The 26,150-nt window shown below is 36.9% G+C and overlaps 1 protein-coding gene across 1 annotated transcript in view; it reads right to left on the reverse strand.

The window, feature by feature from the left end:
• Window positions 1-26,150, reverse strand: part of LOC121380245 (thioredoxin domain-containing protein 11-like) — an 84,329-nt gene that overhangs the window by 24,307 nt on the left and 33,872 nt on the right. The window contains exons 12-13 of the mRNA XM_041509074.1: window positions 15,599-15,711; window positions 11,205-11,285 (exon numbers count right to left, since the gene is read on the reverse strand). Coding sequence (XP_041365008.1) covers window positions 11,205-11,285; window positions 15,599-15,711 — 194 coding nt within the window. The remainder of the gene's footprint in view (window positions 1-11,204; window positions 11,286-15,598; window positions 15,712-26,150) is intronic.

Genomic DNA, 26,150 nt, shown 5'->3' on the forward strand with positions numbered 1-26,150 from the left:
GCTAGCACATATGATGGCCTTTGATATATACCAGTCGTGGTGCACTAGCTAGAACGAGAAATAGCCCAATGGGCATGCGGACGGGGATGATCCCAAACTGACTGCGCATCAAGCGAGCACTTTACCACTGGGCTACATCCCGCCCTGTGTATGGTAAAATGCATAATAATTATAAAAGATAACATGCTGTTCGACAAAACAAAGGTCAACCTGAATAGCAACTAGTTTTCTCCTCATGATTTAGACCAATAAAATGCAATTAACATACAGTAGACTCCCAACAGCACTGATTAAACAATGTCCTGGGTTGTCATTAAATAAACTTCCCTTTGATCATTTTAGTGTTTCTGCAACTAAAGAGTTAATGCACACAAATTGAGTAGCTTTATGCAAATGTATAATAGTGCCCTGTTTGAATGAATTAGTTTTAATGTGTCATTAATACCTCAATAGCATTATGCGCTATATACAAGTATAGTGAAATCCATTTTAAACAGCCAAGTACATAACAATAATTGTTCTGATCATGACCCAACCTACTTTGATATCCTTTAGCTGCAGTGGGTAACTTAAGTCACATAAAAATGTATTTTAAACCCACTATTTACTCATAACATGCAGGACAGTTCTCCACACATGTCAAGTGTGGCAATTAATGTCCCTGGGCCATAACATATAATGGGTAAATGCCCATGAAATCAAAAGATGATTTGTAACTCTACATGGTAAAACTACACATGTATATATACAACATTTCTGCTCACTATCTTGAGGCTTTGCGGACAAAATGTCTGGAAAATAGTATGTGGCACAGATAGGCCGACACATGGATGGACAGACAGACAGATAGGCCGACACATGGATGGACAGACAGACAGATGGAGACAAAACTTATAGTCCCATCCGGTTGGACTGGTAAGGGACTAAAAATATGGTGACAGCTTTAATTCTTTGTTGTTTCAAAGCAGTTGATGATATGATATGAAAAGTTTTTTTGTTTTGTTTAACGACACCACTAGAGCACACTGATTTATTCATCATCGGCTATTTGATGTCAAACACATGATCATTTGGACACTCACAGAGATGAAAGCCACTACATTTTTTCATTAGTAGCAAGGGATCTTTTATATGCACCACCCCACAGGCAGGATAGCACATACCACGGCCTTTGATATACCAGTCGTGGTGCACTGGCTGGGATGTGAAATAACCTAATGGGCTCAGTGACGGGGATCGATCCTATATTGACCACACATCAACGAGCGCTTTACCACATCCCGCCCTGATATGATATGAATATAAAACAAACATGAGTTTATTCAAACTGACACTGTGTTTGTATTTTGCATTAAAAACCAATACTGTTATGCATACGCCTCTCTATGACAGTTGCTATAGTGCTTGCCTAATACCAGTGTTCGAAATAAGCACTTGTCCGTTTGTCCTGACAAGTGAAAATCTATCCGGACAAACGGAATGTACCTTGGTGCTTGTCCTGTGGACAAGTGAAAATGTTCAATGCAGTTTCATTTTAAGCAATCAAAAACATCATCCTTGTACTTGAATAAAACAATCCATCTAAATTTCTAGATGTATTTGTCTGTTGGACTAGTGAAACATTCTGCTTATTTCTATCACTGAAAGATGATGATGATTTAGCTTCTAAATTTCTAGATGTATTTGTCCGTTGGACTAGTGAAACATTCTGCTTATTTCTATCACTGAAAGATGATGATGATTTAGCTTCTAAATTTCTAGATGTATTTGTCTGTTGGACTAGTGAAACATTCTGCTTATTTCTATCACTGAAAGATGATGATGATTTAGCTTCTAAATTTCTAGATGTATTTGTCTGTTGGACTAGTGAAACATTCTGCTTATTTCTATCACTGAAAGATGATGATGATTTAGCTTTATTATTTCTTTCTATGATTCTACTTGTTAACATGTGTAGAAAAGCTCTAGATCTGTATTTGAAATCTCCTTTCTCAAATTATTATCAAGAGAACTACAGGTTACTTGCCTGCATTCTGCAAATGGCATGGGCTGCATTACATGAGAGAGTGAGATTGTACATGTACCTGTGTAGCTCTAACAACAACAACAAATGGCATGGGCTGCATTACATGAGAGAGTGAGATTGTACGTGTACCTGTGTAGCTCTAACAACAACAACAAATGGCATGGGCTGCATTACATGAGAGAGTGAGATTGTACGTGTACCTGTGTAGCTCTAACAACAACAACAAATGGCATGGGCTGCATTACATGAGAGAGTGAGATTGTACATGTACCTGTGTAGCTCTAACAACAACAACAAATGGCATGGGCTGCATTACATGAGAGAGTGAGATTGTACATGTACCTGTGTAGCTCTAACAACAACAACAAATGGCATGAGCTGCATTACACGAGAGAGTGAGATTGTACATGTACCTGTGTAGCTCTAACAACAACAACAACAAATGGCATGGGCTGTATTACACGAGAGAGTGAGATTGTACATGTACCTGTGTAGCTCTAACAACAACAACAAATGGCATGGGCTGCATTACATGAGAGAGTGAGATTGTACATGTACCTGTGTAGCTCTAACAACAACAACAAATGGCATGTGCTGCATTACATCAAAAAGTGAGATTGTACATGTACCTGTGTAGCTCTAACAACAACAACAACAAATGGCATGGGCTGCATTACAGGAGAGAGTGAGATTGTACATGTACCTGTGTAGCTCTAACAACAACAACAAATGGCATGGGCTGCATTACACGAGAGAGTGAGATTGTACATGTACCTGTGTAGCTCTAACAACAACAACAAATGGCATGGGCTGCATTACACGAGAGAGTGAGATTGTACATGTACCTGTGTAGCTCTAACAACAACAACAAATGGCATGGGCTGCATTACATGAGAGAGTGAGATTGTACATGTACCTGTGTAGCTCTAACAACAACAACAAATGGCATGAGCTGCATTACACGAGAGAGTGAGATTGTACATGTACCTGTGTAGCTCTAACAACAACAACAACAAATGGCATGGGCTGTATTACACGAGAGAGTGAGATTGTACATGTACCTGTGTAGCTCTAACAACAACAACAAATGGCATGGGCTGCATTACATGAGAGAGTGAGATTGTACATGTACCTGTGTAGCTCTAACAACAACAACAAATGGCATGGGCTGCATTACATCAAAAAGTGAGATTGTACATGTACCTGTGTAGCTCTAACAACAACAACAACAAATGGCATGGGCTGCATTACAGGAGAGAGTGAGATTGTACATGTACCTGTGTAGCTCTAACAACAACAACAAATGGCATGGGCTGCATTACACGAGAGAGTGAGATTGTACATGTACCTGTGTAGCTCTAACAACAACAACAAATGGCATGGGCTGCATTACACGAGAGAGTGAGATTGTACATGTACCTGTGTAGCTCTAACAACAACAACAAATGGCATGGGCTGCATTACACGAGAGAGTGAGATTGTACATGTACCTGTGTAGCTCTAACAACAACAACAAATGGCATGGGCTGCATTACACGAGAGAGTGAGATTGTACATGTACCTGTGTAGCTCTAACAACAACAACAAATGGCATGGGCTGCATTACATGAGAGAGTAAGATTGTACATGTACCTGTGTAGCTCTAACAACAACAACAAATGGCATGGGCTGCATTACACGAGAGAGTGAGATTGTACATGTACCTGTGTAGCTCTAACAACAACAACAAATTGCACGGGCTGCATTACATGAGAGAGTGAGATTGTACAAGTACCTGTGTAGCTCTAACAACAACAACAACAAATGGCACGGGCTGCATTACATGAGAGAGTGAGATTGTACATGTACCTGTGTAGCTCTAACAACAACAACAAATGGCATGGGCTGCATTACATGAGAGAGTGAGATTGTACATGTACCTGTGTAGCTCTAACAACAACAACAAATGGCATGGGCTGCATTACATGAGAGAGTGAGATTGTACATGTACCTGTGTAGCTCTAACAACAACAACAAATGGCATGGGCTGCATTACATGAGAGAGTGAGATTGTACATGTACCTGTGTAGCTCTAACAACAACAACAACAAATGGCATGGGCTGCATTACATGAGAGAGTGAGATTGTACATGTACCTGTGTAGCTCTAACAACAACAACAAATGGCACGGGCTGCATTACATGAGAGAGTGAGATTGTACATGTACCTGTGTAGCTCTAACAACAACAACAAATGGCATGGGCTGCATTACACGAGAGAGTGAGATTGTACATGTACCTGTGTAGCTCTAACAACAACAACAAATGGCACGGGCTGCATTACATGAGAGAGTGAGATTGTACAAGTACCTGTGTAGCTCTAACAACAACAACAAATGGCACGGGCTGCATTACACGAGAGAGTGAGATTGTACATGTACCTGTGTAGCTCTAACAACAACAACAAATGGCACGGGCTGCATTACATGAGAGAGTGAGATTGTACAAGTACCTGTGTAGCTCTAACAACAACAACAAATGGCACGGGCTGCATTACATGAGAGAGTGAGATTGTACAAGTACCTGTGTAGCTCTAACAACAACAACAAATGGCACAGGCTGCATTACATGAGAGAGTGAGATTGTACATGTACCTGTGTAGCTCTAACAACAACAACAAATGGCATGGGCTGCATTACACGAGAGAGTGAGATTGTACAAGTACCTGTGTAGCTCTAACAACAACAACAAATGGCACGGGCTGCATTACACGAGAGAGTGAGATTGTACATGTACCTGTGTAGCTCTAACAACAACAACAAATGGCATGGGCTGCATTACATGAGAGAGTGAGATTGTATGTGTACCTGTGTAGCTCTAACAACAATAACAAATGGCATGGGCTGCATTACATCAAAAAGTGAGATTGTACAAGTACCTGTGTAGCTCTAACAACAACAACAAATGGCACGGGCTGCATTACACGAGAGAGTGAGATTGTACATGTACCTGTGTAGCTCTAACAACAACAACAAATGGCATGGGCTGCATTACATGAGAGAGTGAGATTGTATGTGTACCTGTGTAGCTCTAACAACAATAACAAATGGCACGGGCTGCATTACACGAGAGAGTGAGATTGTACAAGTACCTGTGTAGCTCTAACAACAACAAATGGCACGGGCTGCATTACACGAGAGAGTGAGATTGTACATGTACCTGTGTAGCTCTAACAACAACAAATGGCACGGGCTGCATTACATGAGAGAGTGAGATTGTACAAGTACCTGTGTAGCTCTAACAACAACAAATGGCACGGGCTGCATTACATGAGAGAGTGAGATTGTACATGTACCTGTGTAGCTCTAACAACAACAACAAATGGCACGGGCTGCATTATATGAGAGAGTGAGATTGTACATGTACCTGTGTAGCTCTAACAACAACAACAAATGGCACGGGCTGCATTACATGAGAGAGTGAGATTGTACATGTACCTGTGTAGCTCTAACAACAACAACAAATGGCACGGGCTGCATTACATGAGAGAGTGAGATTGTACATGTACCTGTGTAGCTCTAACAACAACAACAAATGGCACGGGCTGCATTATATGAGAGAGTGAGATTGTACATGTACCTGTGTAGCTCTAACAACAACAAATGGCACGGGCTGCATTACATGAGAGAGTGAGATTGTACATGTACCTGTGTAGCTCTAACAACAACAACAAATGGCACGGGCTGCATTACACGAGAGAGTGAGATTGTACATGTACCTGTGTAGCTCTAACAACAATAACAAATGGCACGGGCTGCATTACATGAGAGAGTGAGATTGTACATGTACCTGTTTTGTTTGACAACACCACTAAAGCACATCGATTTATCAATCATCAGCTATTGAATGTTAAACATTTGGTGAATCTGACACACTGTCTTCAGGAGAGCACATACCATGGCCATCAGTCATGAAGCACTGTTTGGGACAGGGAAAGGAAAGGAAATGTTTTATTTAGTGATGCACTCAACACATTTTATTTATGGTTATATGGCATCAGACATATGGTTAAAGACCACACAGTTATTGAGAGAGGAAACCTGCTGTCGCCACTTCATGGGCTACTCTTTTCGATTAGCAGCAAGAGATCTTTTATATGCACCATCCCACAGACAGGATAGCACATACCACGGCCTTTGTTACACCACTTGTGGAGCACTGGCTGGAACGAGAAAAAGCCCAATAGGTCCACTGATGAGGATCGATCCTAGACCGCTTTACCACTGGGCTACGTCCCGCCCGGAACAGGAAAAATGCCCAACTGGTCTACTGTGGAAGTTTAAACCTACAACCCATTCACTGAATGAACAAAATCCCGCTCTATGGGGATATATAGATGGAGAAGTTAAGCAATTTATCATGATTACAACAAAACCCCCACAGAAAACCCAACAACATTGCAACGAAGAAAAAAAAAATCTAGTTCACAGAGATTTATAAAAGAACCGACACATCTAGCAGAACGTCTTCAGTATAACTCCTTTGATTCCCAACAGCCGATATCATTCTCGGTGGCTTTTCTTGTGTCCGTGCTAGACATCCTCGCAGTCCGTCAATACTTTGTGTGATAATCATTGTAACTACTTTCAAATTGATCATTCAAAAGTGAAAGCTGCTGCCAACCACCCATAAATAAGCCGGCCGTTATTTGCAGTGGTCTTGTCTCCGTGATGGATGGGGCTGCCTCACTAGCGCTTTCTACGACCATTATGACAGATTCGTCTCTGTCAGATTTGATAACCCTACGGCCATACCTCACAGCATTTATGAAACGTCTTAATAATACACTTTAAAAGAAAAAAAGCATTTTCTTAATTGAGGGTCTTCCATGTTAAGTCAATGATACTCACACCATCAGGACAAAGAAGAAAAAAAAACCTTTCTAAATTGAGGTGATCATACAAATTTTGGTCAACTGTCTGAATTAAGCTATCAGATTTTGAGTAACTGGCAACATCATGCAGCTTGATAGGTATATTTTACACTTCCTACCAGTGAAAGTGGGCTCTAATGGTGAAAATTGCTGAAACAGTTTTCAGCTTGAAGTAGTACATATATATTCCAGAAATTATCACATTACAGTGACAATTGTGATAAAAGCATATTGTCACAGACCATGTTTTACCTATTTAATGGTCTAACAAAGTATTACCTGAACAAAAATTATTTGATTTGTCCCTAAATGTACTTTATTCAATCATCTTCATAACCACCATACTCCATTTATTAATGATATTTTATAAATAAAAAAAAATGAATTATGGCAATGGTCCATAATTCAAAAACTAAAATTGCCGGATTGACATGGATTTCACTTCATGGTTCAGTTAAGGTGATGCGATAGCTAGATTTGGTTTCCAACAATTAATGTCATTTTTATTTATTATCCATTTTTAGAGAAATAAATCCATGACAGTATGCCTTTAAAGCAGCCATCAAAGTGAGTACGGTATCAAAAAGTGGCCTTTTAAGACATGGCTTTAGATCTCACTTATCTGGGCACAATTCAGTCTTTTCTGAGTGCAGGAAGGTTGTTTTAGTTCAGTACTGTCATTAACAGCTGCTGTAGAGTTGTCAATATTCAGAAATGCATTAATTTTAATGTGAACAGTACGGTAATGCATGAAAAGAAGGTCACAGTGACCTACATGTAGTTATGTTACTCTTATTTTCATTTCATTTCAACTTATTTTCGTGCTTATATCCAAGGTTCAAGCATGCTGTCATGGGCACATACCTCAGCTATCTGGGCTGTCTGTCCAGGATAGTGGGTTAGTTGTTGGTGATTAGTGACAGAGAAGAGGGTGTAGTAGTGGTCTTACATCTACCCATTGAGTGGTTAAAACTCACTCTGGGTGGGAGCCGGTATCGGGCTGCAAACCCTGTACCTACCAGCCTTATGTCCGATAGCTTAACCACGACACCACAGAGGCTGATGTTACTCTTAAACACTGCCATCCCAAGTGGTTATTGCATACAAGGTTTAATGATCCTATATGAAGTGATAAGAAAGAAATGGCCCAAAAACAAAATGTTTATGGACGGATGTACGTATGGATGGACAATTTAATGTCATTCCATATTATAATACTATAAGATGGGTGCATAAAAATGAGTAGACAATCATGGATACAAAGTTATCTCCCCTGATTCATTTAGATGAACCAGATCTAAATGTAAATGAATATCATTATTTTAACAATCTGTAACTTCACAGCTACACATTTCCTGCTTGTTATTTATCTCTGGTCACTTACTTCTGCATTTGTGTGAGATATATTACACCACTAATTAACATGAAACCAATCGGGCATAAACTCAATTGAAAGTGTCAACACTCGGTAAAAATAAAAGCGTTTCCAACAACTGCATCCAGTGAGCCAACTAACAAAATGACTCCAATTATCCTCGCAGTCACATAGTTGTGAAGATAAAAGCTGTTATTATCAATAAAGTACAAGCGTAAAATAACAGGACGTGACAACTCGGCTTTCAACTAATTAACCAATCAACTCTAAGCAACAATCAGAAACACAGCCGTCCCTCGATGTAGCGATCTGACTACGATACACCACCCCCCCTGGGAACCAAGCGCCATATCAAATGAAAGCTTATTTACACAAATTACCGTCAATGGCAGTTTACAAAATGAGGGGGATTTCGAAATCATCAGCAAGAGCAATAAAGGTGGAAAATATGTTCAAGTTGTCTAATAAGACGATGCAAAGCATACAGAGATAAAGAATAACACGTTAAGGATTGTCGGTTACTGTTTTTAGATTGATGGGTAGTTACAGTACAAAATTAGATGAAAGGAAAAGAATGTTAGTTTAATGCCACTTCAGCCCATGTATAAAATACAGATATTTGATGATTATTAAATGTATGTGCATGTAATTATTTTCAAAGAGACAGAGTAAGAGCAAGAACTAGAGCAGGAGAGAGACACAGAGAGAGAGAGAGAGAGAGAGAGAGAGAGAGAGAGAGAGAGAGAGAGAGAGAGAGAGAGAGAGAGAGAGAGAGAGAGAGAGAGAGAGAGAGAGAGAGAGAGAGAGAGAGAGAGAGAGAGAGAGAGGAGAGAGAGAGAGAGAGAGAGAGAGAGAGAGAGAGAGAGAGAGAGAGAGAGAGAGAGAGAGAGAGAGAGAGAGAGAGAGAGAGAGAGAGAGAGAGAGACAGAGAGAGAGAGAGAGAGAGAGAGAGAGAGAGAGAGAGAGAGAGAGAGAGAGAGACAGACAGACAGACAGACAGACAGAGACACAGAGAGAGAGAGAGAGAGAGAGAGAGAGAGAGAGAGAGAGAGAGAGAGAGAGAGAGAGAGAGAGAGAGAGAGAGGAGAGAGAGAGAGAGAGAGAGAGAGAGAGAGAGAGAGAGAGAGAGAGAGAGAGAGAGAGAGAGAGAGACAGAGAGAGAGAGAGAGAGAGAGAGAGAGAGAGACACAGAAAGACAGAGAGAAAGCAACAGAGAGAGAGAGAGAGACACACACACACAGAGACAGAGACAGAGACAGACAGTCGGTGAGAGAGAAAGAAAGATACAGAGTAAGAGCAAACGAATGAGAGAGAGACCGAGACAACAAACAGAATGAAAGTGAGAGCGAGGATGAGACAGACAGACAGAGAAAGAACAAGAGGCAGAAATGGTTCAGCTAAAAAATACCCATAATGCATTTCACTTCAGACAAGCATTCTATCACAAGTGCACACTACCCTGCCCAACTGACTCTCAGGAATTAAATGAATCCGGTCGGCTCCTATGTCGGCGACTGAGACCTGGTTTCTCCATACTTTCTCCCAGTCGTCAGGTTTTATACATTAAAGTGGTGACAGTGTCTGTTGAATGATGTAACGTTTTTGTTCTCTTGGTTAACAGAGAGGCGTCTTGGTTCTTCAGGATCTACAGAATACGTTTCACCGCCACGACCTGCCAGACACAAAACTTTCCAAAACAACAGTACATAAATCGTATCTTCTGCTTCCAGTGTTAACTTTGTTTTTTTGCATATCTGTGTCCCTCTCCTAGGGATACCAATCAGGGCTTCTGGAATGTTTGTAAAATCCACTAGCCATGGGATCAGTCATTTACAAAATTTACTAGCCATGATTAAAAATCCACTAGCCATGGCATCAGTGATTTACAAAATTTACTAGCCACGATTAAAAATTTACTAGCCCTACTTTACTTTAAGTTAATACAATTTTACTAAATAATAATAATAATCAGATATGTCACCTAAAGAGGGAGATAGAGCTTAAAAACACTAACATTTGGGGGTTGGGGTGGGGGCAGGATGTTCATACATGTATTTACAAAATAGACTTAACTGCAACATTTAACCAAAAAAATTCACTAGCTGTCGAGCATGGCATTAGTAATTATTTACTAGCCCAACATTGAATTATCACTAGCCATGGGAGTGGGGCTACCATAATCTAGAAACCCTGCCAATGCTGGATTCTATCTTTGAGAAGTGCTGGAACTGGAGGGCACAACAGCTGGACGGATGGGGGTGGTTGGTTGGGTGGTAGGGGGGATGGGGGTATTCCACCAGAAATACAAGGTTAGGGCACTTAGGCTTAGGCGGTTTCGGCCGTAGGGTGTGCTTAGGTTAGTTTGGGGGCCTGCCCCTTCCCTCCTCTTTCCTGCTTCCCTCCCTTCCTTCGGTCATGCCTAAGTTACCGATACAACCGGTACCTTCCATTTTTCTCCTTTGAACCCACTAAATACAGAGCCTCCTGTGGCTTTGGCTTAACCTCCAACCTGCCTCCTTCTCCCCTCTATTCAGGGCTAAAGATAAAATTCAAATTGTTATTTTGTTTTTTGATAGCCCGTTCAAAAATTGGTGTCTAAAATAATAATGTGGTTGTTTTATATTATATTTTAATGTAAGTATTCTTTTTTAGGACTACACCAACAAAATTTATTATTTTAAAGTCCCTTATTTATATTTAGAGTAAATATTCAAAATTGTCCTTATAATTTCTGCCCCAGAGCAGACTTTTGGCTATCCAGAGCTCAGCCCCAGGACAGACATGCTTGAAGCTCTAGTGGCATATGAGCATGTAAATAATATACCCGAACCCGAACCCACAGCTGGTCGAACAATGTTGATAAATGACAGAGGATGGCGAAGACTCACTGACCTGTCAGCTGGGAAGAAGATGAGAACCGGATATGACTCCACAGTTAGCTCCCATGGAAGATCATTCTCGTCGGCATTGAATCTGAAATATTACCAGCACCCAAGTTGTTCATCAGCAATCAAGAATATATTATATGTCTAGTAATGAACAATTTGTGCAGGGTTTTTTTTCTTCTTGTTTGTATGCTTGAATTGCAATACATGTATCTAAAATGAGGACACAAAATCATCAAATACAAAGTGAAGAAAAACTGACACAAAATTAAATATCAAACATATTTTATCTATAAACATTTTCATCTCATTTTATAAAATATTTACATTTTTGTCTCACCAAAAGGGAAGTTATAACATTTATAATAAATATAATTAAGTACTAATCTTTTTATTGTGTGGTGCACGATTTTAACAAAAGTATTGTAAAATTGCATACAAAGTAATATTATAAAGTAATGTATGCTTTAAAACAAGAATCAGATTAATTATATGTCTTGCCCACCATAAATTGATGCCATGTTGACGCCATATCACTGACAGTTGCATCCATAGATGTTATCTCAATGAATGTTAAAACAAAACAAAAATAAAAAAATTAAATAAATACAAAATAAAAATTAAAAATTCAATTAAAATTTTTATTTAATTTTTTTTAAATGTCCACATGCATTGTAATGAACATTCATAGGTCAGGGTTTAAGCTATCATTTGCCAAATGGCAAAATTTGAATTAAAGTTGAATTTGGAGAATTTATTTCATTATTAGTTTGCCAAAAAGCTAGCCCTTTGTACAATGTACATGTACATGTAGGTCTACCACCATTTTTGGATGTTTGGCTAAATTGAATTCTGCTAGTCTTTTTGACCAAATTCGCCAAGCAACTAATAATTTCAAGGGTCCAGCTTAAACTCGGCATTAAACCGCATTTTATTGATGTAAAACTGAATAGTTTGTGAGAAATTAAGTTATAAACATGAAACTTTAAAAGTATTAATTAAAAAAACCTAATTTAATGAAAACATTTATTTAATGAAAACAATTTTTAATGTGCATTGAGATAACATTCATAGATAACTATATACCAAGTTTCATTGATGTAGACCTTACAGTTTATGAGAAAAGGACGATAACATGAAAACTTAACACTGAGCTATAAATGCTATTTCAATTAAACATTAAAATTTTATAACATTTTTAACATGCATGCACTGAGATGAATATAAACGTGAGTGCAACTATACACCAAGTTTCATTGGTCATGTAAATGGACTTAAATGTAAAAAAGTAATGTTAGAGATAATTAAAACAGTTGACGTTACCATCGAAAAAGTAATAAATATTATTTATCCACTTAGTTCAAGATATTCAGGGAAATATAACCAGTATGACCTATGTGTGTCATAATGATTTCATGTGCACATCAAAAGACATAATTTTGTGAAGCGATGTCATAACTTAATGCGGTCTCCCCAGTGTAAACGCTTATTAAAATTATGTCATTTCAAAAACTGACGTCCTTTCATCATCTCTTTTTAGTTACATTTAAAAAGTTTTGACATAGTTATTAATAAAAATAATATTTTGGATAATGTGGATAATAATTTTTTTTATTACACTCGCGTTTGAATTGTACTGATTTTACGAAACCCAAGTGAATACAATAATCCTGACACTTGTTTCATAAAACCAGTACGACACACATGCTCATATAATAATCTCTATATTGATCTCGCTTTTCGGCTTTCTTATGGCTTGACAAATATAAGAATATTCAGAGGAATGTTTTTTTACTCTTAACATGTTATATGATTAAATGATTTACATGGTCATGTAGTGTGTAATGTGATCCTTTATGCAATTCACACTTCAACGGACTTTAAAATTTATCAACTTCACTTCTTAAACGAACTAACACGCTGAAAGTGGTACCCACATGATATTTACGACGGAAATCAATATTGATATTTCAAGATGGCCTTGGATATTATTGCATTTACTGGTGAATATTGAATCATACCTCTGACTCATAAAGTTCACAACACTAATTGAATAATATGTCATGTCGGCTTCAGTTTTCTTCTGGGCAAATTAACTACAATTACGAAGTGTGATTGGGTTATATTTTTTCTCCATCTCCCCAGTTGGAGTGTAGATATGTCACTTTACACGAGTGTAGATGTATCAATGTACAGGATTGTTGTCGAAAAAGAACTTTCAAGTTGCAAAACAAATTAATAAGCTCCACGGGGACATTTAAATAATTAATATTAATACCAATACGTTGTATTCTGACATCAAAATAAGCATTCATGTTGATATAAATAGATACTTGCAGTCATAAAAGTTACATGTTTTTTTGTAACCAATCCAGATTATAAAGCATATGTATGTAAAAGATATTTTGATGCTGTTTCCCAGGACATATTAAAAAAACATTCCAGGACATGAAATGTTCAATCATTGCAGAGCTTCTAGATTATGGTTGCCCCACTCCCATGGCTAGTGATATTCAATACTAGGCCTGTAAATAACTACTAATGACATTCCCGATGGCTATAGTGAAAAACTAAAAAGTTGTCAAATGCTACATTTAAGTCTATTTGGTAAATATGAATAGCCTGGCCCCTCCCCCCAAAGCTAAGGTGGGTTTTTTTTAGCTCTATCTCCTTTAGGTGATATACCTATTAGCAAAATGGTATTTACTTAAAGTAGGGCTAGTAAATTTTTAATCATGGCTAACCAATTTTTAAAATCACTGATCCCAAGGCTAGTAGACTCTTATAACATTCTAGAAACCCTGCAATGAATGCTCTTATAACATTCTAGAAACCCTGCAATGAATGCTCTTACAACATTCTAGAAACCCTGCAATGAATGCTCTTACAACATTCTAGAAACCCTGCAATGAATGCTCTTACAACATTCTAGAAACCCTGCAATGAATGCTCTTACAACATTCTAGAAACCCTGCAATGAATGCTCTTACAACATTCTAGAAACCCTGCAATGAATGCTCTTACAACATTCTAGAAACTCTGCAATGAATGCTCTTATAAAAAAATTGTTGTCTGAATTTGACAGGTTATGAGGACAACAAAAGTAAAGATGCAAAAAAAAAAAATACGTCACCAAATTTTTGGCCTAAATTTCCAGGACATTTCCAGGACACAATAAAATTTAATGTTTATTCCAGGACATTCAAGGCCTGGATTTTAAAATGACAAAATTCAAGGACATTCTAGGACTTCCAGGATGCGTAAGAACCCTGTGTTTAGTAAGAGTTGCTCATGTGGCAACATCACATTTCCTTTCTCACTATCTAGACCAAGTGTCGTTAAACTGATAATTAATTAACAGGCAACATTTTGCTCAGTATCGTGTTGCAATTCACAACGCAAGTTTTAGAGATCACTACATAATTTTAAAACATTAAACAGTATGGTTGCTAATCAATTTTCAAATGACTAGAAATATCGCTAATTAATCAAGATTTTGAAAAAACTAAATGTTCCCCGATTAAGATACAAAATATGTACTTCAGCGGTATAACAAACACTGCAATAACAACAGGGCTTTGAATATTGCCTATATGCCATTTGTAGGTTAAGCAAACACAAACTGAGGTAACGGTAACCCATTTTCTTTTCTGCATAACCTGTTATGACCATGTAAATGGATGAATATGAACTTGCTTCAGCAACATGCATGCAAATGAAATTATTGTTCTTGTAATTTTCAGTCCTGAACGAAAACTATTTTAAACTGCTTGATAACTATAGGGTCAGTGTTTGTTTGTTAGGCACAATTTGACTACTTCCCATTTTCCTTTAAAAAATAAGTAAAAAGTGAGTTATACATGTAGGTTTCATCAATGGATAGCAGGAATGGCGACTAAATTAACCACTACAAAATTCAAAACCCGACTGCTAACCTCTAATTGGAAAGGAAAGTAAAATTAGTTTACTTCAATGACACCTTAGAAAATGTCAAAAAGTCACTGGGTATTTGGAAGAAAGGAAGAAATGTTTTATTCAATGATGCACTCAACATTTTTATATACAGTTATATGTCGTCTGAAATATGGTAAATAATTACACAGATAAATAAGAGTGAAAAGCTGCTGATACTATTCCTTGGGCTATTCTTTTTCATTTGCTACATGTGAGATTTTAAAAACACCATCCCACAGACAGGACAGTATATACCACGGCCTATAGGTACTACCTGAACTGTGGAGCACAGTCTGGAACAAGAAATGCCTATTTGGTAAAATTGTAAAAAACCCATCAAGGGTGATCGATCCCACATGTATGACTCATTGCATCTCAGACGAGTACTCTAACACAGAGCTACATATTCCCCCCACTACCCTCCCCCCACTGTTAGTGAGTTCTCACCTTGTGAACAAAATGCTACTTGCAGTCTGGAAGTAGCGGCTGAGAGTTAGATAGTTGTGAGCCATGGAAGCACAAAACCCACACCAGTGCGAATACATTAACACCATGACATCCTGAAAAATACAAACATTAAACAATATGTACCCGGTATTACAGATTACATTGTAACGCAGTAGTTACTTTGTTTTACCATATAAAATTAAAGTTTGTTTTGTTTAATGACGCCACTAGAGCACATTGATTAATTACTCATTGGCTACTGGATGTCAACACATACCATGGCTTTTAGAGCTAATGGATGTTCACACATACCATGGCTTTTAAGGCTATTGGATGTCGACACATACCATGGCTTTTAGGGCTAATGAATGTAAACACATACCATGGCTTTTAGGGCTAATGAATGTAAACACATACCATGGCTTTTAGGGCTATTGAATGTAAACACATACCATGGCTTTTAGGGCTATTGGATGTCGACACATACCATGGCTTTTAGGGCTATTGGATGTCGACACATACCATGGCTTTTAGGGCTATTGGATGTCGACACATACCATGGCTTTTAGGGCTATTGAATGTAAACACATACCATGGCTTTTAGGGCTATTGGATGTCGACACATACCATGGCTTTTAGGGCTATTGAATGTAAACACATACCATGGCTTTTAGGGCTATTGGATGTAAACACATACCATGGCTTTTAGGGCTATTGGATGTCAACACATACCATGGCTTTTAGGGCTATTGAATGTAAACACATACCATGGCTTTTAGAGCTATTGGATGTCGACACATACCATGGCTTTTAGGGCTGACACATACCATGGCTTTTAGGGCTATTGGATGTCAACACATACCATGGCTTTTAGGGCTAGTGGATATCGACACATACCATGGCTTTTAGGGCTATTGGATGTCAACACATACCATCACTTTTAGGGCTATTGGATAACCATCTTATACCATCTCTTGTAGGGAATATTTCATTCTGAATTGTGTCACAATTGCAGGAATGTATCCAGGATTTTTTGCCAAGGACCCATGTCTGAGGGGTTTCGAAAAATTAGCGCGAGTAAATTATAACCATATTATTTCTGACCACTGCATGATGCAGTACACCACTGTTAAATTAATTTATTAGAAAGTACATAATTAAATATATATACTGTGAAGTTTAAGCATAGAAATTGGTAATTTTCACTGCCACTTTCTTTTGGGAAGTGGCCAACATTTGGATCCACAGAATGCCTCGATAAATCCATGAATTTGCTAGCAAGTTTTAGGGACTGCTACACAATTTCAAAACATTAAAGAGTACTTGCTATTCAATTTTCAATTCACCAGACATGTCGCTGCCATATTTGACAGGAAATTGACTCATGTTTTTAAATAAGCCCCTCCTTTTTGACAGCATTTAAAAAATTAGGCCTTTATTTGTCTGAGACCAAGATCTAAATAAAAACTTGAAATTCCACATATTTAAATGTCTCGTCTATCATAAATTTATTAAGTGTCACTCATTGTTGCATCCATAAATGTTCGTCTTAATGCACATTAAAATAATAATAAATGATTTTTTTTTAAATGAAAACAAAATTAATTAAAAATTAATTTAATAAATTTAAATTTAGTTTTAGAATGCATTGAAATGAGCATTCATAGATGCAACTACAAACCAAGTTTCACTGATCTAGATATTATAGTTTGTGAGAAATAGACCTAAATACACACATACATTTAACTGATAGATCAACTTCCACTGACAAGATTTGAACTACAAACCCTCTGTGCAAGTCCATCTCTATATACACAGCAGATCTAATTGGAAAAATTCCCACCAGCTACATGTATATACTGCTAGCAAGGAGACTACATTACATGTAATGCCAACACTGCTACATACACACGGACGCACATGTCAAACACCTAATTTATCAGGACGCAATTCACTCGCTCATCATCTGACACATTCCCTTGTGTAGATAATCAATCGGATAGGGTACAAAGCTGCAATGTAAACTGTCTCAAAGAAAAATCTCAATCATAACAAAATGTATTGATCTCTCCCGCCCATGTTTACAGCCGTTCATTTCACACGTGAGTACGTCTTAACGGAGTAGTCCAGTGCCTCCATCGCTGCGATGTCGTGAAATATGGAGCACATCAGTGAAAGAGACGCGGATCTATTAGAGCAGTCTGCTAAGGCAAGAAGCCCAGACAAGCTTGCAAATTAATCACACAGGCAAGAATATGCAATTCAATTAGGCTTGAGAAACTGAATGGAAAAGTATAGAGACGATATTTTTGGACATATTAGGACTGGTCCTAAAAATGTCTGTGGAATGATGTACATGTGCTTAGGGTGGGAGGAGGGAAGGAGGTGAAGATTGAGACTTGTTTTTTTATCTTGAACAGCCATCATAAAGAAATTCAATTAGGCTTCATAAACTTAATGAAAAAATAGAAGAGGTGGACATTTTTGTACATATATAGGCTGTGTAAAGTAAATGGGGAGTGATTAGGGCGAGGGGATGGGTGAAATGGAGAGATTTTCTTTTTAAAAGCATGACTGAGAAAATTAAATTAAATCAATAGGTGTTACATGTACATGCATCGATTTATTAATCATTGGCTATTGGATGTCAAACATTTAGTAATTCTGACCAGAACTTCTACCCTATGTTATCACAGACCTCACTGTTGCAGGGGACAATATTTCAAAATCTTAGGTTTACAACCGGAAGTCAGTTCACGTGAGTTTTACTTAGGTAATGTGTATGTGAATATAGTTCTCTTTCATTACTGATATACCGGCCTCGGTGGCATCGTGGTTAGGCTATCGGTCTACAGGCTGGTAGGTACTGGGTTCGGATCCCAGTCGAGGCATGGGATTTTTAATCCAGATACCGACTCCAAACCCTGAGTGAGTGCTCCGCAAGGCTCAATGGGTAGGTGTAAACCACTTGCACCAACCAGTGATCCATAACTGGTTCAACAAAGGCCATGGTTTGTGCTATCCTGCCTGTGGGAAGCGCAAATAAAAGATCCCTTGCTGCTAATTGGAAAGAGTAGCCCATGTAGTGGCGACAGCGGGTTTCCTCTCAAAATCTGAGTGGTCCTTAACCATATGTCTGATGCCATATAACTGTAAATAAAATGTGTTGAGTGCGTCGTTAAATAAAACATTTCTTTCTCTTTCTTTCATTACTGATATATGGTACTTTTAATTTTAGAATGTAACTGTTCACCACGTAACCGATAGGCAGTTCTCGTGATTTTAAAGTTGCGTAATTGACACGCGAACAGAACAATGGTTCTCGTGAAATACTGTTCCCTGCTGGTTAAGGGGAGCTATCACTCTCGCTCTCCATCACTCCCCTGAGACTAGTTCAAGGAGAGTCATTTTTAGCTCCCTTCTATATCAGGTGAATGTACGTGTACAATGTATATGGCATCAGTATGGTAATATCTTAATAATGTCTCCCCATAATCTAAGTTGGGGAGCAATTAATCACTCCCCTCAATTTTGTTTCATGACGAGGTCCATTATTATTACTGGCACATCCCTGATTTTTTATTTTAAAAATTCACAAATGTAGCAAATATTCAGATTAAAATAAGAATGAAAAAGTATTATTTTTAAATACTAAATATGGTTTGATAACAAAACTGGTTTTGCTTTAATCTTCAATACTGCACATATCAATTTGCCAATTACATATATAGCACGTAATCAGTTTTACTTCAAAAGCTGACAATAGCAGCTGCTGAATCCAATAATGACCTGTGCTATACAATACAGCTTCCGCTGTAAGTTCAGCATTAACAGAACTACTTCTATCATGCCTTGATTGAGTGAAATCATTAATTAGATTGATAGTTTAAACCTGCAGTGCAAAGTTAATCAAAATAAAGTGATTCCATAAAATAAAACTGTCTGCATTTACAGATGAATTGAGTGTGACTAAAAGAGAACTGTCTTTTTATCTGGGCCCGGTTGTTTGAAACCTGGGTTAGCACTAACCATGGTTTAAGTGCCTAACTCAGCTGAGTTAAATTTAATCACCGATTGAAAAATGTGTTGTTCGAACATTGGTTAGAGCTAACCATGAGTTAAATATACCCTAACCCTGGGTTAAAGTTAAAGCAGCTCTGACCTGCGGATAAATGTCTAACCAGTGATTAAGAGTGGCAAATTTGATTCCATTTGTATGTTTAGATGCATTTTAAATGTAAAATTGTGCTGAAATAGAATATCGGCATACATTACATTGATGTCAAATTCCCGCGAGAAAATGTTGAATGACGTAGAATAGCTGGTTGGTTGATTTTATTTTCGCATTGGGAGACTGGAGAGTGGTCAACACATCGGGAAGCACGTCTCTTATCATTGAATTGTCCATTAAATAACAGTATGAATAACTAAAAACATGATTTGCAAGACTGGTTATACTTTACTGCTGGGAGTAGACCCAAGTCATTCCTCAAAGGTACTAGACGTTTCGTCCCCAAGCCAGTTCGTCCCAAGTCAGTTCGCTCCCAGTTTGACTAGGATCTAGCTCAGTCGGTTGAGCGCTCGCCTGAAGTAGTTGCGTCGTAGGATCTAATCACCTCAGCAGTGTTCGAGATTTAAAATTTTGGGCAGTATCCCAGTTGGATACTAACATTTCAAAATCTGGTATCCCACCTGAGAATTTAGTATTATATGGTATCTTATACTGGGTTCTTGAAGTCTGGTATCCAAAATTAAATTCTGGTATCCCCAGGATATCGGGATACCGTTAATCTTGAACACTGCCTCAGTGTACCCATTCTTTGATTTTTATATTTTGCTATTCCAACTATTTCAGGGTTCACACACCCCCCCCCACAATTAATATGTCAAATACTAAATAAAGATGATTTTGGTGGAAATTGTTTGTTCATTTTACCAAGGGGATCAAGAAAGGGGAACAGATCTAGTCGGTTAAATATTAAAATTAAATTAAATCCAAAAGGGATTTATTTAAACTGGAACAAAAACAAACTAGGTTGTTGCTTTGATGAAAAGACTATTATGCAGGCCTCATGCGAGGTCCAAATAGAACGAAGTTCTCAAACAAATTTAGAAAGGGCAAAGTTTTTAACAAGAGGGAGACTCGATTTATTTTCCGTTTAAAAATAATAACAAAATAAGCCAATATTATGTTATAATTTCGACATCTTTATATGTTGAATTTATTCATCATGAGAAAGAGCGCAGCTAGTGCTTCTAGAAACTGTTTTTAATCCACTAACCCATGGGATCAGTGATTTTACTGGGCGTAAAACCAGTCTCCAACAAATGAAGTGTAATCCATGAAACTTAATGTACCTGTAATCCCTAAAAAGTAATACACATTCAAATGAAAACAGTTAGTACCCAAACGAATACAGGAAATCTCTTTGTCTACCATTTGAATGGTCATATCATGGCCAAAGGCTTATATTTTGATGAACATGCAGGCACAAATAACTTGCTCAAAGTCTTATAAATAAAAGTCTATTTTAATGAGTTCAACATACTTGTATTTCTGAAGTATGGGATAATAATACTCTGTTCTGGTTTTTTCAGTTTTTTTTATAGTTTTTTTTTTTGCCTTCCTCATATGAAACAGACCAATTCTACTTGCTGGCGATAATGATGTTCAATGACATAGTTACAGATGGTGTAAATGCAATTATTTAGTATAATTGTAGTACACAGTCATACCCATATTGTTCTTATGAGATGTGACACTCATAACAAAGTGAACCACTAGTATTTATAATACTTATTAATAACAGAACAAACAACCAGCATTAATAAAATGACACGAATGAGTAACTGTTTGACCGACGTCAAAATTCAAAGCTTATCACCGGCCATTTAGCTACATGTATGTGTCACGAAAACGGTACTCGTCGCGATCAAGTAACAGTTTTATAATTATTAGTGCAAAATTTTTTTTGTATTTCTATGCTTGTTCTTTGCTAGTGAGATTAACGAATGGGGTCATGTGGTAATTAGTAATTAAGCATCAAGAAGATAAATGCCATCTGGAAATGCATACAATGATTACAGTTAACTTAATATTTATATGCATGGCGGTTTGATCACCGTGTATCAAAGGGCTTTTGACTTAGTAGCATCTGTCGTGTCACAGCCATAATGACCAATCTCTCATTCCAGCTTATTAAAGCTGCAGTCTCTGGAATATTTTTTATTATTTAAGCATACAGAACAGATGATTCAGTTCTGTTTGGTACATAAAAGGTCCACCACATCGCTATAGTTTCGCAATGCTCGCTTATCTACATTATCTAGGTCAACTACAAAGACATTGGCCAACTTTGTTTTTCTTCATTTAGCGGGACACCAGTAGAACTGGGACTTTACATGATTTGTGCAGGCGCGGAGCTTCTCACATGATTTTGAACAAATTTAACTGTCTTGATCGAGGGGTCATCTCATATCTCCAAAACATATTTATATCCATAGAGGTATGGTACAACACCTTTCCAGGGATTGGTGGGGGATTTGCCTTGAAATTTTGACAGTGGCCAGCGGTTAGCATATGCATTACATGTAAAGGGGTGATAATAATTATGTAATGCTCTAGGGGTAGAGGAAGAGGGTGTTGTGTTCGATTTATGTCACATTTTTCAAGACTATATGTTATTTTTATTCATTACTTAAGATGTAAAAGGTGTTTTTTGGAAATGCACGGTCAGTCTAAGATCGATCCCCATCGCTGGGTATATAAAAGGCCATGGTATGTGATATCCTTTCTGTGGGATGGTACATGTACATACAAACAATCCCTTGTACATACAAACAATCCCTTGCTAAAAAAAATTTTTTTACTGTTTCCAAGGCGCGTGTGCAGGGATTTCAGCGGGGTTGAGGCTATAGATTGTGTTGAGCGAAGTTTATATGGGGCCATGCTCCCCCAGAAAATATAAATCAATTTTTTTAAGCTTGGGCAAGTAAGGATTTCGACCTCCAATACTCTCCCCCTGCACATGCACCCGATTCCTCTCTATGTCAAAATTACCAAATGTTTGACATCCAATTGATGTCGTTAAACAAAAAAACAAAAAATAAAAAACAAAAACAAAACCCCCCCAAAAAAACTAACTTTACCCTTTCCAAATGAAAGAATATTTATTTGAATTTGTCGATTTTAACACACGTAAAATTAAGAAGTGAAAACATTCATTGTCTACTTTAGTACATTTTATTTCAAAAATATATACATGATCAATGTGTTACTAGTATATAAACTAAACTTTAAAAGTTCTACTAATACTTTATAAAATATTAATTCTGAAATAGGAAGGTACGATTGTCGATAATACATTGTCAAGATCAAACCAGTTTTAACGAAAGACTCTATAGTACTGTATCCTAAACCAAACGTTCTTCGTACAGTGCAAGATTTCTCATTTAATTTTTTGAGACCCACCCTACAATTTGAAATCGGCAAATGCACATGTTAACTGAAACTGGCAACAGGCTGTCGTTTGTCCTTTGCCGAGCAATGGCGGCACATGCGACATATCGAGCCTATACTTTTGACGATCTCCGTTCATAACGAACACACACAAGTTTTTTAAAAGTGCATTTGAGCTTGTATTTCATATTTGTACATGATGTTATAATATGATAACCAGAGATTGTAACTTTAAAATCTGCATTACATAAACGTGTACTAATATATGAATGTTATATTTTTTATTTAAAGTAAGGACCAAAATATAATTTGATTTTTGTTTCTATGTGAATCTGAATTTCCTTCCACTTGAGTGACATTAAACAATACAGCTGTTAGTGACCACATAACTTATTTGACCTAGTTGTATAATACACGTAGTCTGTTTCATGTTTATTTCTTATTATCATTGTTCAAGAACAGATACACCAAATCCCAAGTAGAGGCAAACAAGACATCTTCTTTTTTGTTGGGTGAACTGGTAATGTGTATGTTGGGGTAGAACTGGTATAGGGAGAACTATCTTGGGGGCGAAACATCAGGCATTCTTAGCTCAAGGTCAGCCTTTTTTCACACAATATTAAACATCTTACCATACTTTCACTTCAGGTCCATTTTTAGCAAACGGTATAATTTCTAAAATTATTGCAGCTTTTTAATTACAGCCATATGTATTCATAACTATTGCACACACATACAAAAAGCAATTTTACACTGAAAGATTTTGAGCCTTTTAAAAATGGAAATATCTAGATTAGATTATTATTATTATTATTGTAGGAACATGTAAAGTGATGACATTCGAATACTGACGACATTGAAATTAAAAACACATGTGAATGATGGGACATAGCTTTTTAGGTAATCTTCACCCCCTGTCAAAACAATTATCAGATCCACATTGATCAGACAAGGACGCTTAGTATATTTATATTTTTCCTAATGTATATAAAAGCTTAAAAGATGAAAGCAAAAACTATACAAGCTGCTAAATATAACATATAAAAATATTACAGTAACATGTGTTTTATTTACCACTGTGCTAAGCCCCGCCCCCATTTAACATATAGTTATCTTGACACTTGGTGTAGATGGATAAAGGGAACTCTTACTGCTACTTAATTAGGCTATGCTTTTTTTTTTAGCTTTTTTTTTATAGAAGGATGCACGAGAGAGAAAAAAACTAAAACATCCTGATGGATCCACTGAGGATGCTTGAACCAACAATTCACTGCACCTCAGGCAAAAGTCTGACAGAATATCTTTACAAAGAGCAACAGGCTGTCAACATTGATTTTAATATTTATATTATACAAAGTTTACCAATAAACAAATTTAACAGTGTGCAGATGTTTAATACATTTAAAGGGACTGACCCTAGAGTAAAATATTTTCAACTACATGTATTAACATTTACTTATAATTTCTTGTTTAAAGGATAACTTATTCAAAACATTCTGTTGTTCCTAGTGTTTGTAGAACTATAGTGCCTTAAAATGCAACTGGAAAAAAATACTTCTTATACACCCATTGACACATGTATGTCATCAATTTGAAGACATATGATTATCTTCTCTTTCAAGTAAATGACCCAGTTGCTACATCCAATGAAATAAGCATCATTGAAATTGATTGAAAGTAATATACATGTATAATGTTAATATGAAACTGACTTTTTTGTGATGCATTTATAAGTTATCTGCAACCAAGTGTTAGCTCCGTTAATATATTTTAGCTTCAAAAGACATTTAAATTTATTTTGAGGATATGTAAGAAACGAAACAGCATACTTGTGTGTCTGTTAGATACAATTTATCTTACAACTTACTGTTTTGAAATAGCCTGCTGGACGATAATTAAATGGTATCTAACGGCCACTCATGTTCAGCATTTTTATTTGACTTGTTAAACATTACAACCTCAAACATATATGCCTAAGAAACTAGAGTCAGTGATATTAATGGAGATGGAAAGTAATTTTTATCTCTAGGCTGTTACATGTAAATCCATTACCACAGTAAAAAAAAAAAAAAATCCATAATGAACAGAACCATTCAAACCATTGTTAAAAGTACTGAATCACCTCCCAAGCCGTATATAAACACACATGTAACAATTACTGCAATACCACCCCTGTTAAAAGCTGAGATCTGTCCCTAATAATTCTGCTTTGTAAATTGCTCCACTTAAACTGACTTAACTATTTAAATGAACGGGATTCAGGCAATATATCAAGGAGTCAAATAAATGTTTGAGGTTGTAATGTTTAACAAATCAAATAAAATCGCTGAACACCGACGAAAATAAATTTAATGAATAATGCAATGAAACGTCTGTAAGAGCAATAAAAACATCTCACGAAAAGACCAAATGACTCACGTCACTTTTTATATTTTCTTCCGTTTATCATCAGACACGACTTTTATACACAAGCTAGATAATTGCTGTCCACATAAAACAAATTCTTCAGTGAATTGTAAAACACAAAATATTCCGTTGCTAAAAATATTAGCAAAATTGGTTACGCATAGACAAAATATTCTTTTATGATCATGTCACAATGATCAATACGGTTTAACTACCATCTACCATCTATTATTGCAATCCATGTTAAATTACCCAAAAATCAAATCAAGATTGCTATAAATAGAACAGTTTCTCATTGGCTCTAATGACATAAACCATTCTATAGATACATTATATGTCTTCATTTATGTTATTTTTAAACTTGAGAACATTTATTATGTCTAAGGTTGGGGTTTTTAACTGTTGGCTGTAGTTTCTGTCCTTACAGGTGGTGAAGGAACCGATTCATACTGACCACCTGTTCAAAAGGTCAATGTAGAAAGCCAGAGAGCTTACCATTAAAAAAAAATACATCTCGTTTTTAATATTCTCCCAATTACTAGAACTGAATATGGGAACAATAATATGTATCACAATTAGGATGAATGAATGAATGAATGAATGAATGAATGAATGAATGAATGAATGTTTAACGACACCCCAGCACAAAAATACATCAGCTGTTGGGTGTCAAACTGGTGAAAAATG

This window comes from Gigantopelta aegis, chromosome 8 (genome assembly GCF_016097555.1).
Source record: "Gigantopelta aegis isolate Gae_Host chromosome 8, Gae_host_genome, whole genome shotgun sequence".
Taxonomy (NCBI): Eukaryota; Metazoa; Mollusca; class Gastropoda; order Neomphalida; family Peltospiridae; genus Gigantopelta; species Gigantopelta aegis.